At 41.1% G+C, this 14,864-nt stretch overlaps 1 protein-coding gene across 1 annotated transcript in view; it reads left to right on the forward strand.

Moving 5' to 3' along the window:
• The window catches only part of cep112 (centrosomal protein 112), a 210,057-nt gene that overhangs the window by 70,556 nt on the left and 124,637 nt on the right, over nt 1–14,864 (forward strand). Inside the window, exon 7 of the mRNA XM_067233023.1 lies at nt 14,314–14,400. Coding sequence (XP_067089124.1) covers nt 14,314–14,400 — 87 coding nt within the window. The remainder of the gene's footprint in view (nt 1–14,313; nt 14,401–14,864) is intronic.

Here is a 14,864-nt window from a genome sequence, read left to right on the forward strand (position 1 = left end):
AGAACAAGTCATAGAGAGCTTGGCTGCATACTCTGCCCTCACAGATTTACACATTAATAGTAGCTCTGCCACTGTTTTAGTCATTGTTTGACATCAAGTTGCTCAGTCTGTGATGCGTCCTCTAAAGACCCGGCAATTCAATCAATTTCCCGGCACATTTGCAATGTAATGCAATGCAGATGTGCACACCGCCCCCTACCGAACAAGATGGATAGCTCGGTCAGCAGGGAGCTGAAGAAGAGTGGCTACTGACGTCACTCTGCTGCGCCGCTCAGAATGCTTTTTTGTTCATTTTGCATTTCTGCAAATGCATTTGAATTTGAATTGTGGTCACAATTTTACAGCCACGTTCTTAAAATGAAAATGCATTTCTGGAAATGCATTTGAATTTGAATTGTGGTCACGATTTTGCAGCCACGTTCTTAAAATGAAAATGCATTTCTGGAAATGCATTTGAATTTGAATTGTGGTCACGATTTTGCAGCCACGTTCTTGAAAATGAAAATGCATTTCTGGAAATGCATTTGAATTTGAATTGTGGTCACGATTTTGCAGCCACGTTCTTAAAATGAAAATGCATTTCTGGAAATGCATTAGAATTTTCAAATTTTAAATTTCAAATTGAATTTTGGTATCTATTTGCTGGGGCATGTTTTGAAAATTAAATCTCAAATGTCTATTTCTTTTTCATTTTAATTAAGTGAAAGATTGAGCACTCTTGAAGAAGAAAATTAAAATGCAAATAGGATGATTGATTACTAATTTCATTTATTAGTCAAATAATGCAGCCACATTCTTAAAATGCAAATGCATTTCTGGAAATGCATTTGCATTTGAATTTTGGTAACGATTTGCTTCCATATTCTTCTACTGTCTATGCCTGGCAAGTGTGAGAGCGCCGAAGTTGCATAGAGGCCGAGAGCAGTATTGCAGACATATAGGCAGCCAAACTAATAAAATAATTTCTGTCTGTGGTTCTATATGGGCTGTGGAAATGATTTAGAAAAATTATAGCTCGCAAAATTTTTTGGAGCTGTGAACTTAGTTCAAAATTTTGAATTATGAACTGAACTAGTTCATGTAGAAAGTGAACTTTCCCAACACTATTTGTAGCTCTGAAGCTCTGATTGGCGCCGCCGTGAGTCAGAGATAGCTAGCAGCACTAAGGACGAGTATGGCGAGTGGTGGCGACCCACGAGAGATAAAGGACCCGCTGGCCTGTTTAAGATTGCAAGTTTGAGAAAACTTTGGTTTCCCTTTCAGTTACAGTAGTACATGCGAGAGAGTGGTGGATAAGACAAGCACTGTGTGTCCGCGTTGTTCAGCAGTTGTGGGGTATGTGAGTGGAAATACATCTAACATGCTAACATATGTAATGCATCTGGCGTGTGCTAATTGACTAAAAATATCCGACGCCATCACCCAGGTGTTCCAATCACTGGAACAAGACAAAAAACAACACTGTCCAACTTCTCCTCCCTACAGTACTTACCCAGCCATTAGATACACATACAAATAGGGCCAACAAAATGACTCAATCGGAATTTACATGTCATCTTCAATGTGCCTGTATTCACTCGTACAGGAACCTGGTTTGTCTTGCTTTTCCCTCCGTTGTACCGAACTCGTACCGAACCGTGGTGTCTGAACCGCGGTATGAACCGAACCGTGACTTAAGTGTACCGTTCCACCCCTAATGGTTATATATTTTAAACCACCTCAGTGCTGTTAATGGGTGACCTTAATATGAGTTCTTAGTAGGTATTTTAATACAGATTTGGGTCAAAACTCTGTGCCTGAATATGGCATCTCTCTCTCTCACTCACACACACACACACACATAGAGCCCTCTATGCATCGTCCGGGGCTGAGCGGTTGCTCAATATGTCCAACGGTACAGACTGAGCGGCCCTTTAAGAAGACAAAAAAGGGCCCTTGGTGATGACAGTTTTTCCTTATGTGGATTTAAGCTGAAAATCCCATTCTGAAAGCATGTCCCTCTCTCCTCCCCTCCCCCCGATCGCCTTTACTCTCACTGTTAAATATAAAAAGGAGCATGACTTGGCTCTAAAAGCCATGGCTTTTTATGTCTCCCTGGGGAAAACGCTGGACTCAATTAGATCAACTTTCCAGAGAGAGGGCATAGGGGGTGAGGGCATAGGAGGTGGGGAGGGTGGTGGGTGGGGGGAGTGGGTGTCCATGGTTGCACGATTACCAATTATGGGTCTCATCAGGGCTCTCAACAATTGTGGCACGCTCGCATGACTGGTGTTCAAAAAGCAGTCTGAGACAGTCTAAACTCTGTATAAACTGTCTCAAATTGCAGGAGCATGGCTTTCACTAAATTCTAGGATGTTACATTAAATGTGTATAGCTTTCTGTCTTTCCAGTTTTCTCATGGCTCGATGTTCTTAATATGTGTGTTTGTGTGTACTTGCACAATGTGCGTTGAGGAGTAGCCAAAGAATATGTATCTCCGTCTGTAACTATGGTCAGAGAAATACCCAGCCTTCAGCTGCAGTGGCTGGTTAGCAGTTAGGAAGGAGCACTGGGCTTTCATGAGAGGAGTGCAGAACTAGGATTTAACTGCCGGAGACGGGTAGGTGTGTGTGTGCACGTGTGTCAGTCTCTTCCAAACACACAGTAGACAGCAAAAAGGAGCTACCAGCAGACATCGCTTGTATAGACTGGCATATTTGGTTTCAAAGGGCTTGTTTTATTGTATACATCTCTACCCTTTCCCATCACAGGAAAACTGGTTTCCAGGATTCTTTTCTATGGACATGCAGTCTATTGTCAACATCTATACCCACCATCGCCATCCTAATGTTGTGGAACCCCCCATACCCAATACAGTGACACACAATATGTTACTCTGTGGTCTGTGGATTGAACAATCCCGAGTTTCTTTACAATCCCTGACACTTAAGATGTTCTTCTAGGCGTGAGACATTAGAAACTATTAAAAGGGTGTTGGGTGGATTTTGGGAACTCTAAACCCTGCAGGGAAGAATTGTGGCCGCACATGCACGGTTTTTGACACACACACATATACTGTATGCACACACAGACCAGGGTTCAAAATAAATGTTTTTACTTGGTAGCACTGGTGCTAGGAGCACCAACAAAAATGTAGGAGCACCCACCGAATATTAAAGGTGCTGTAAAGCAAATTCCATGATTTGCTTCTCAGTACATTATATACGTGTGAAATTAGTTGCTGAAAGCACGTGCAAAGCAGAGCTTCAGCTCCTTCAGGCGACACAACCCCCCCCCCCCCCCCCCCCCCCCCGTTATAAAGCAGAGAAGACTGCTGATTTTCTCACGATTTCAAAGCCTAATTGAACATACATGTCTGTGTTTTTTTTTCCATTCGAATTTGGATGGGTAGTTAATAACACATTCTTCTGTGGTGTGATGAGCTTAAAACTCATTTTCAGTTCTGCTTTACAACCACTTTAAGGTAGCCTGGCTCTGCCCTCCTACGTACTTCCGCTCAATTTTAATTTTGCTTCTGTACTAGGTCTGGGCTTTCGGTATATTAGTCGGTTTTTGCCAGAAACATTTTTGGCGGCCCAATCAGTGAACAGAGGGAGTGGCTGAGAACGATGACGTTGATGTCGCAAGGAGTGATTGACTGCTAATATTAACCAAATCTAAAATCTGCATTAAAGTTAATAATTACGGAATTACGGTCACTGGATCAGCTCACAGCAGGGTCATACCGTGCAGTAGGCTAATTAGCGAGCATTTTGTTAAATGAGGTCGCACCAATTATTTGGACTTATTTGGAATTATTTGGATAGATAGTCCACATATTAAAATTGTAGGTCCCTACATCCTGCAGAATGGGGGGGGGGGGGGGGCGTTCCTGCAGAGGTGGTTCTGCAGAGAAGGGACTGCCATTGGTCACGGTTTGGAATGAAAGGGAGAAAACAGGACAGTAACACGGCGGATATTGGGAGCATATGTGACCAAAATGGTAGCAATTTTGAGCCCTGCAGACGCAGACACACACACACAGACAAGTACTGTATACACACACACATACTGTATACACACATACCGTATTTCTCTGAATAAACGACGCACCAAAAATGAACATTGTGTAATAAACGCTGTAGCGTTTAATCGAAGAAATACGGTATTCACACGCACACAAATATGAAGGTCCACACCACCCACACCCCAGGTGACCCAGCCTTACTTGGTCAGTCCCCTGAAACCCTACCCTGTCCAAAGGCCACACAGCCCCCTCCCCCTCTGTGAAAGCCTTACCCACGATGGTGTGCCTGCCCTACCCGAGACAGGAAATTACAGTGACATCACTTCCCATGACCTCAAAGCCGAGTGGGAAATCACCCACGACCGGCCTGATCCTGGTCACATGGTGTTAAACTCTGCCAGATTAGCAAACTTTCCAGCTCTTACTTTGTGCTTCTTTTCCCCACTAATCTACTGACTCAGATGGAGGCTGTTGTGTTTTTATAGCACAGTATGTGCTGCTAGCTGCAGCTCAGAGTCCCAGCTGTGGCTAAGGTCTAGACTAGGGATGCAACTAACGATTATTTTAATAATCGATTAATCTGTCAATTCTTTTTTCGATTAATCAATGAATCGGATAAAAAAACAAAAACAAAAAAGCATTAATTTTCAACCCTTTATTCAAAAACAGAACTGACAGTGCAAATTCACAGTGCAAAAAATCTTCAGAATGTGCACAAACAGGCACACAATTTTGAAAAAGTTATTAATATTAGCGTGGATTTAATGCTATTTTCCAAGATTAGCAATTTATTTGAGTTTTGTTTAAAACTTTATTGAAAATTGAAAGGTTGTGGAAGTAGGCCAGACTTTATTAGAACAAATCTGGTGTAGGCTATATTTAAGATTTTTTCACACAATTTTGAAAAAGGTTAAGATTTGCAAGGATTAAGCTATTTTCAAAGATTAGTGATTTTCTATCATTTTATTTGAAACTTCATTGAAAAATTAAAGGCTGTGGAAGTATACCAGACATTGTTAAGATAATCTGGTGTCTGTTTGAGGTTTTATATTCCTAAAAATATTATAAAAGTGTAAATTTTTCAAAATTGTGTGAGTTGTTTTCACCCGGCCCCTAACGCGATTCTGCAAAGTAGCGTCTTCCGAACGTGAGACGAATGTCTGAAACTAACTTCACCTCGGTCAATTAACACACTCTTTCGATGTATTTAGTGTGAAATGCTCCCACACCTTGGATGACTTGGGTCGTACTGATTTCTCTGCCTCCGCCATGTGTTTCAGAACAACGTTACTCAACAACGATGGCCTTTCCTCTACCTCCGCTCCCCGCTCAACTAAACTTTTTTTTTTTATACTCAAACATCTCCGCGACATATTGAGTGGCGTAATAATCGCCCGACACAACAAATCGATAATGAAATTCGTTGCCAACGCTTTTAAAGATCCTGTAAAGTGGACCTGAAAACGAGTTTTAAGTTTGCCACACCACAGAATAATGTGTTATTAACTACCCATCCATATTCGAATGAAAAAATAACACCGACAAGTATGTTAAATTAGGCTTTGAAATCATGAAAAAATCATCAGTCTTCTCTGCTTGATACTGGGGGGGCGTGACGCCTGAAGGAGCTGAAGCTCCACCCCTCGCTGCCTAGTGCCTACCTCCAACCAAGATAATAGACGCCATGTCAAGTAGTGGTGGGCATTCCGGCTCGTATGGCTCAGCTCACTAAAAAGAGCCGGCTCTTTTGGCTCCCGAACGGCTCTTTAAAAAATACATGTTTTAACTATGAATTTGACTATGATAGGTGTGAAAACTATTTGAATTAAATTATGAAATGAAATCATACTCGACCGTAACCACATATCTTTAAAAATGCATTGATTTGTCATGGCTCTCCTCCGAGTTTTGACTACTCTCTCACTGTGTGTGAGTTGGCTCGGCCCTCCCTCATGCAGGATTGACAGGAACAGAGTGTGAGGATGATCGTGTGTGCCTTTAAGCCTACAAGTATTTTTTTGTTGTTCTTTGAATTCGTCAAAGAGTCGGTCGAGTCGGTTCTTCAGATATGCGAGCCAGCTCCCGACGTTCACCTTCAAGAGCCGACTCTTAGAGCCGGATCGTTCGCGAATGACCCATCACTAATGTCAAGCCGAACAAAACCATATAGAATTAGAATTTATTTGTTCAATGAGTGAAAGATACAGATGCATATAAATGAAATGTTCCCCTGAGCTGTAACAGTAAAAATGGACACCAGAGACAGCAGACATGAGCTCTCCAACTAGGCTACTTCTAACACATTAGCTACCATTTCACCAAAATACCATCATTCTACACCGAGTAGCCTAATATCTATTTGGCGGTTTGCACTAACTCATAGCAGAGATACCTCTGGAAAAGTTATCTAGTATAATTATAACAAGCACACAGAACTGAGTGATGAACTGCTGGCAGCGGTGGATTGTCCAGGTGCGACCGGAGGAGGAACGGCCGGGAGGGCGATGCTCGGTACGGCTCCGCGCTGCAAGAGAAGCCGTGTGTCCGTGAACCCCGTCTGTCTCTGGTCCATGTTAAAACTATCCGCCGTGAAATGGTCACTGCATTTAGTCATTTAGCAGACTCTCTTATCCACTGTAGAGGCGGCTGTTGGAGTTTTTCATCAGCGTGGCTCTTCACAAAATCAATCCACCTATTTTTCCTTTCCTCATCAATAGGGAAATTAAATAGTGTTGCAGCGCAGCTGAAGTTTTGAATCCAGGGAAGATGCAGTTGCGGGTGGAGGGAGACATCCTGAAGCTAGCTAGCTGATGTAGGCTACAATAACAGTACAGCAGTCAGTGATCTGACGTAGTAACTTTTTGGCCCAGTCCATTAAAACCTGATCTGAAAACGGAAGAGAAACTGTTCTACGGTCTAACTACACATTTCGGTGCAACAAAGTTTTAGCGCTTTGCACATGCTTTCAGGAACTAATTTCACACGTATATAATGTACTGAGAAGCAAATCATGGAATTGACTTTACAGGATCTTGAAATGCGTGAGTCTGACAGCGAATGCGTGAGACTTGAGCCCTGGTGTATAGCAGAGGATAAGATAATAGGCCTACAAATATTGTTGAATAAATAGCTTACAGAAAGCGCAACATGTTTTTCACTCAAACATCAATGGATATTCTCCTTTGTTTATTTGCACATCTGAATCACAGCTAGAACAGAACATTATTGGGTGTGCTGTGCCTTCGGCAAGGGCACAACCTGTTCTCTCACATATATTATTATTAGTGTGTTTGCTGCAAGCAAAAACACTATTGTTATTCTGCATACTTATTGGGTGTGCTTTGCCTTCGGCAAGGGCACAACCTTTGTTCTCTCACATATATATTATTATTATTATTTTATTTTTTTGCCCCCCTAAAACTCAGTCAATATTTGGCCTACATAGACAACGTAGGTGTCAAATGTTTCGTCTTGGTAGCGATTGAGTTGCCTCTATTGGAATTTACGTTCCGTTGCATGGTATAGGCTTAAGTTAAGTTTTTGTGGCGAAAAGTGAAGCTAACGGTGGCTAATTTGCTAGCCACAGTCACTGACGTTACTAACGTCACTACGTCACTAACGTCACGAAAACACGCGTGACTACCTGTAGCAGAACATTCGTTTCACATCTGTTAACTTGGGGGATAGCTAGGCTAACTATAGCTTTACTGCAAGGCAGCTGCAGGAACGCCACAAGCAAAGAGGCCAGGGTGATAACTATTTACTCATTTTACTTTGTGATGTGAAACACAATTATGAAATGTAATGTACAATATTAGCTGATATTATTAAGGAAGTAGGCCCACATCTACTTTTGCAAACGGTAGTCTACTATTTCACTGAAGCATTAGCATCATGACATTAGCCTCTGTTGCCCGGGCAACACATACTACAGTGGTCTATGATGCATCTGTTTTCAATCTTTAAAATAAACATTCCTCACAAATACATTTTCGTTGTAGGATTTATTATGACATTACATTACAAGTAAACGATTTGTGGGTGAAATTATCATTACCTGTGGTTTCAAACCAGTGTTGCTCACTGAAACGCTGTAGCCTACGCGAGACACACGACAACAAAAACATTACACAGCTGTAGGAAGTCTAAAAGGCGACAGAACATGTTCGGCACTCCCCTTACTTAAATCAAAAGTCTATCTAACTACTAACCTGAACTTCATTGCCACACCCTAAACGTTGTCAATCTGTTCATGAAAATAATTAAATAATTAATTTCAGCCTAAACCGTACAACGGAACGTTAAATCCAATTCAACCAACGCAATCGCTACCAAGACGAACACAGCAGTAGTCTACTGTACTGTAGTAGTACAATTTACCGGGGCAGCTTCTCCACACAGGGCTATATCGCATTTTGCGTTGTTACTGACAATGATCGCTACCAGTGAGCTTTTTATGAATGAGCGATTTTCCACTAAATAAATGTCAAGCTTATTTACGTTTTGGGGGGAATATTTTCAGTTAGCAGATGGGACTGTCTGAATCGCGATTCCATCTTCTACTGCCGGGTAACGTCGTAGAATAATCTTCAAAGGGGGTTCTTTATTAATGAATGAATGCAATGAGTAGGCTACATGCCTGAAAATATCACGAGAAGGGAAAAACTTAAAATGACGTTTAAGTCATAGAGATTAGGTCCATTTTTACACCGGTCTGCCAAATTTATTCGTTTTGATTCAACGATGAGGCTGCCTCTTGCAGGGGAAATGAGAAGACATCTATTTCATTCTACACTTCACTCGTCAAATGTATTCGTTTTGATTCAGCCTGTCAGCTGCCTCTTGCAGGGGAAATGAGAAGACATCATATTTCATTCTACACTTCACTCGTATTTTGAGTTGTAAATGAGCAGCAAAAAAAAGATGCTTTTAAATCTATGTAATCTTTATAAATAATAAGTAGGCCCGATGCATTTTTATATAAAATATACAGACCCCGGTGCAACCGACCCAAGCAAGCACACCCTACAATTTCCCCAGAAATTGTATCCTCTCTAGTTTTTTTTTAAATTTTCCTCCCACTTTTTTCCGTCGCCTACTCCTTTCACACCGTTTAAGCTAGAAACACCGTTCAAACTTCATTTGATAAAGTCTGAACTGCTCTAGTGTGCTATTACTTTTCTCATTGATAACTTTTAAAGTTTTTAAGGTATTCAAGTTTAAAGTGCTAGAAAAATGAATGGGCTTCAATGGTTCAGAATGTTCAAGTCAAATTCAATTGTGACGTCATGCACTGACAGAACTGTTTCTCACCGCGTCAATTTTGACACTTTAACACTTTCCTGCCTGAATATGCAGACTTTTTCAAATAATATACCTGAACTGTTTATACCATTTTGAAGACAAGATTTAGGGCTTTCTAATGATGTAAATATTTATATGATCATGTTAGGCAAATCATCCTTTATCAAGACGATTTCACGGAGCCATTCTGACAAAAGTCTTCTCCGTCTGCATGACTTTTTTTAGAAAACCTCATTTTTAACCACTTTCACTACAAGATAGAGGATAAGTTAGAGCGTATGAAATGTGCGTACTTTTGTCGTGAATTCAGAACAGCAGACAGATTTTAGATAGACTATTTTGTTTAAAGGTTATGACCACTGAAGTGATGAGTGGGATAACGCAATTCCAAGCTAGCGCGATGGCTCTCCATAACTAAAAACGGGCGAAAAGTGAAGCTAACGGTGGCTAATTTGCTAGCCACAGTCACTGACGTTACTAACGTCACTACGTCCCTAACGTCACGGAAACACGCGTGACTACCTGTAGCAGAACATTCGTTTCGCATCTGTTAACTTGGGGGATAGCTAGGCTAACTATAGCTTTACTGCAAGGCAGCTGCAGAAACGCCACAAGCAAAGAGGCCAGGGTGATAACTATTTACTCATTTTACTTTGTGATGTGAAACACAATTGTGAAATGTAATGTACAATATTAGCTGATATTATTAAGGAAGTAGGCCCACATCTACTTTCGGAAACGGTAGTCTACTATTTCACTGAAGCATTAGCATGACATTAGCCTCTGTTGCCCGGGCAACACATACTACAGTACTCACAAATACATTTTCGTTGTAGGATTTATTATGACATTACATTACAAGTAAACGATTTGTTGGTGAAATTATCATTACCTGTGGTTTCAAACCAGTGTTGCTCACTGCAACGCTGTAGCCTATGCGAGACACACTACAAAAACATCTACACTGCTGTTTAGGAAGTCAAACGGCGACAGAACATGTTTGGCACTCCCCTTACTTAAATCAAAAGTCTTTCAATAGGTGAAACTATCTGACTACTAACCTGAACTTCATTGCCACAGCCTAAACTTTGTCAATCTGTTCATGAAAATAATTAATTTCAGCCTAAACCGTACAACGGAACGTTAAATCGAATTCAACCAACGCAATCGCTACCAAGACGAACACAGCAGTAGTCTAGTACTGTACTGTAGTAGTACAATTTACCGGGGCAGCTTTTCCACACAGGGCTATATCGCACTTTGCGTTGTTACTGACAATGATTGCTACTAGTGATCTTTTTATGAAAGCAATTTTCCACTAAATAAATGTCAAGCTTATTTACGTTTTTGGGGCATATTTTCAGTTAGCAAATGGTACTGTTTGAATCGCGATTCCATCTTCTACTGCCAGGTAACGTTGTATAATAATCTTTATTCATGAATGAATGCAATATGAGTAGGCTAAATGCCTGAAAATATCACGAGAAGGGAAAAACTTAAAAGGACGTTCAAGTCCTTTTATAAATAATAAATATGCATTTTTATATAAAATATACAGAAATATTAGTTGTAAAAATGTCATACAAAAACGGACCCCCCTGTGCAACCGACGCAAGCAAGCACACCCTACAATTTCACCAGAAATTGTACCCTCTCTAGTTTTCTTATAATTTTTCTCTCCAAGAAGTTCTTGGAGAGAATTAGAAAATAACGGATTTGAAAACCATAATGTGTGCATGGCTTGTCCCATGTCCCTTTATTCTATTCACAGTGTGCCTATGGGACAGGCTCTCATCTTTACTGATGGTTTTACTGCAAGCACTGGAACAGCTCTGGGATTTGTAGTTCAAAAGGTGACTTGCTGTAGTTCAACTATAAAAGGGGCACTCCATTGCAGACATGAGAGCCTCAAGAAAGATTTTTGTTTGTGTGAGGGTAAAGTGACAATTAGAGACTGTCTCTGTTCTTTCAAGACCCCAGTTGAGGTTTTGGGTGGTTGTGTGAAATACATTGTTGGTGGGTCCTACTGAAATCTTTGCAAAATGCAATGCTATTTGCTATACCAACCTCTGTTAAAACTAAAGTAACCTACAGATTAAATTTAAAGACTTAAATTTAAATTAAGACTATCGACCTTTCTCGGAGTACGTTAAATGGAACATTATATGGAAATTGCCTGGAGGTAGCAATTTTCAGACGATGTTGAATGAACGGAGCAGCTGTCTGTGTTTATTTAGACTGAAAGCTGTACTCGCAAACACAACCTTGCTCTTCAGAACGGTTAACAGACATTCTGAGCATCTTCCAGAGGGAACATTGACCGCTGCATCGGCTCTAAAGGGTGCGAGAGGGACTGCTTTCCATCTGTCTCCCCCCATTCCTCCTCTACTCTCCAGAGCCGAGTGTCAAAAAGCATGTCACGTTAAAACTGAAGAGGAGGGAAAGGGGGAAAAAAAGTCACATAGAATTGTCTGATTGAAGACTCAGAACCTAGAGGTGTAATTCTATATCTTTCTCTTCCCTCCTCCTCCTCTCCCCCCCCATCTTCCCGACACCTTTATAAACAAGTTTCTCAAATGCCCCTGATGTAAGTAAGACTTTATTTATATAGCACTTTTCATACAAAAAGATGTAGTTTGACAAACTTTCTCCAAAGCATCCTTTGAAGAGGTGATGAGAAAGTGACACCCACATATGTTTTCTCGTCGCTGGCAGAATCTGGTACATCCCCGCCACCGCCCCTACCCTCCTCCCTCCATAACTTCAGTCAGATCCATCTCTTTCTCCAACCCTGACAGGTCTCCTGTGGTCTCGGAAGATTGCACAAGAAATTGTGATAAATCAAGAAAAAGCAAAGGAAGAGAGAAAAGGAGAGACTTCTGAGTCCTGGTGGTTGAAGGATGAGTGGCGCCTGTTAAGTGCAGATGTTGTTGAAGTGCTAGATAATGAGGGTAGTAGAGTCGAGTCATTTGGAATTTCTGAGAAGGCAATAGAACTTAGTCTGCTGAGTGAGACTCACTTAGTGAGCAGACTGAGAACTAGTGTTCATTTTAGATCTAAGAAAATGGTTCCGGGAGTTATTTTATAATAATATAAATGTATGTAGGTAACTTCAATTTGTCGCTCAATCACAGAAGGGGCAGATACAAATCTGTTACTGTTCAAATCAAGATAATGTGAGAGGGACCGGCTCCCCAGTCCAAGTAGTGCATAATAAAGCACATGAAATACCGTGGGACTGGCTCTGTTTAGTTGGGCTGTCCTAGACCATGCCCTCAGGAAATCTGATAAGTGAGCCAACAGAAGGGTTACGTGCGGGGGTTCTGAGCAGAGAGGCAAGAGCCAGCCCTGGGGCGGAGGAGTGTCCTATCTGCCTGGATGCACATTAGGCTGATGAACCACCTCTCGCAGAGCCTCACACTGCATAGACAACAGGGAATATCTGATGTGGGAAAGGTGATACAAGAAATACTACTAGACTTCTATGGGATTGGCTATCCGTCCGTCTATCCTTCAAGGATCCTCTCCGTAGCGTGAAGTCACAAGCACTGCTGATTTGGATTAGACCGTAGCAAATGAGTGGGGACCCAGTGGGTCCTTTCTGGCGAAACACCCCAAACTTTTAAACACAGTGATATTAATTTCAATAGTTTGCCTTACTGACTAAAATTGTATTGGTCTTCAAATTTGACTGTCATCACACGTGAGCATGTGCTGGCTCGGAACTAGTTTAAACTCATGCTTTTGTCTGTGTGAACTGATGCCAATGTGTAGGTCTTTTTACTGTGAGAAAGTGCAGTGTGTGAGGGTGAAAATTAACCGTTTTGCAGGTCTGTCCTAACATGCAGATGGCAACAGTTGAACTTTTGATCCATCAGAATAGTATGCTAATATGAGTTGTGTCAGTGTGGTTAACATTACATGGGCATTCTCTCTGTGGCCAAACCTGCCAGTACACACACAGACACACACACACACACACACAAAGTCTTTGTTGGGTACATCCAGTGTTGGGGAGTAACGGAATACATGTACCGGCGTTACGTATTCAGAATACAAATTATGAGTAACTGTATTCCGTTACAGTTACAATTTAAATAGTTTAAATTTAGAATACAGTTACATTGTTGAAATCAATGGATTACATTACACTACTTATCTGTTTCACGAGTTTATTCACTCGCTAAATAAATTAAGGCAACTCCATGCATTTCCCAGAACTTCTATCTGGTGGTTTCTACACTGTACGAACACAACTACATCTATCGCTCCCATGTCATTGCCTCTCGTTCTTTCCTTCTGCAATGCTATTGGCTTAGCCAATGCATGGCCATCACATGCACGGGGGATGCAAACTCACGTACCATGGTTGGCCAAAGCATGCCTCTCATCCACTCTCAAGTAGTTCTTAACCCTTGTGTTATCTTCGGGTCATTCTGACCCATCAGTCATTGTGACCCACCGTCGTATTGCGACAAATTTACCTCATACAAAAACAAAGTGAAGCATTTTCTTTTAACCGTTGGGCTGTCTCAGACCCCCCACATTGCAAAGGTTAAAAGAAAATAATTTTTATTTGTTTTTGTATTGGGTACATTTGGGTAAACACAACGATGGTTCGTTATGAACCTTTGGGTCATGTGACCCGAAGGCAGCACAAGGGTTAAGAGACAGGTACGAGGGTTCTCCTTATGAGCATGTTCGGGAAACGCACATAAGAAATAACGATGGTTTGTTATTTTGCTAGTATAGAACCCTCGTAACAACTAAGATCTATCGTTATCGGGAAACGCAGTTTAGTAAACAGGATTTGATGGCTGCATTCCTGCACTTTTAAAATGCAATTCAATGTGGAAGTAATCCAAGTATTCAGAATACGTTACAGATTGAGTAACGCAATGGAATACGTTACAAAATATCTAACATTTTTGGGCATGTATTTTGTATATGCCCATATATACAGGAGATGTGACGCTGCTGTTTTTTCCTTGTGTGGTTCCAAGATGGAGATGAAGACCAAGGTGCTGTGTGCCAAGCACCAGGAGGACAAACTGAAGCTGCAGCAGAGGCATGATGCAGATGTTCAGAAAGTAAGTAATGGAAGGACAGACTGATGCAAGAAGATAGATGGACAGACCGTTTTTATGTAAAGTAACCTTTATTGGAATTGTTTTCATATTAAATGTCATTTACATAGCTCATACCATCCATAATATGGTAAACAGCCCACATAAAATGATAGCACTCGTTGAAGAGTAAAACACTGATGCAATAAAAGATAAGAAGTGGGTCTAGCTGGTATAATCCTTGTTTCCATTCTTCCCAACAAATGATTCTTTAATCATTTAATGTCAAGGAATATTGGTCAACCCTTGTGTTATCTTCGGGTCATTCTGACCCATCAGTCATTGTGACCCACCGTCGTATTGCAACAACTTTACCGCATACAAAAACAAAGTGAAGCATTTTCTTTTAACCGTTGGGCTGTCTCAGACCCCCCACATTGCGAAGTTTAAAAGAAAATTATTTTTATTTGTTTTTGTATTGGGTAAAC

This window comes from Osmerus mordax, chromosome 3 (genome assembly GCF_038355195.1).
Source record: "Osmerus mordax isolate fOsmMor3 chromosome 3, fOsmMor3.pri, whole genome shotgun sequence".
In the NCBI taxonomy this organism is placed as follows: Eukaryota; Metazoa; Chordata; class Actinopteri; order Osmeriformes; family Osmeridae; genus Osmerus; species Osmerus mordax.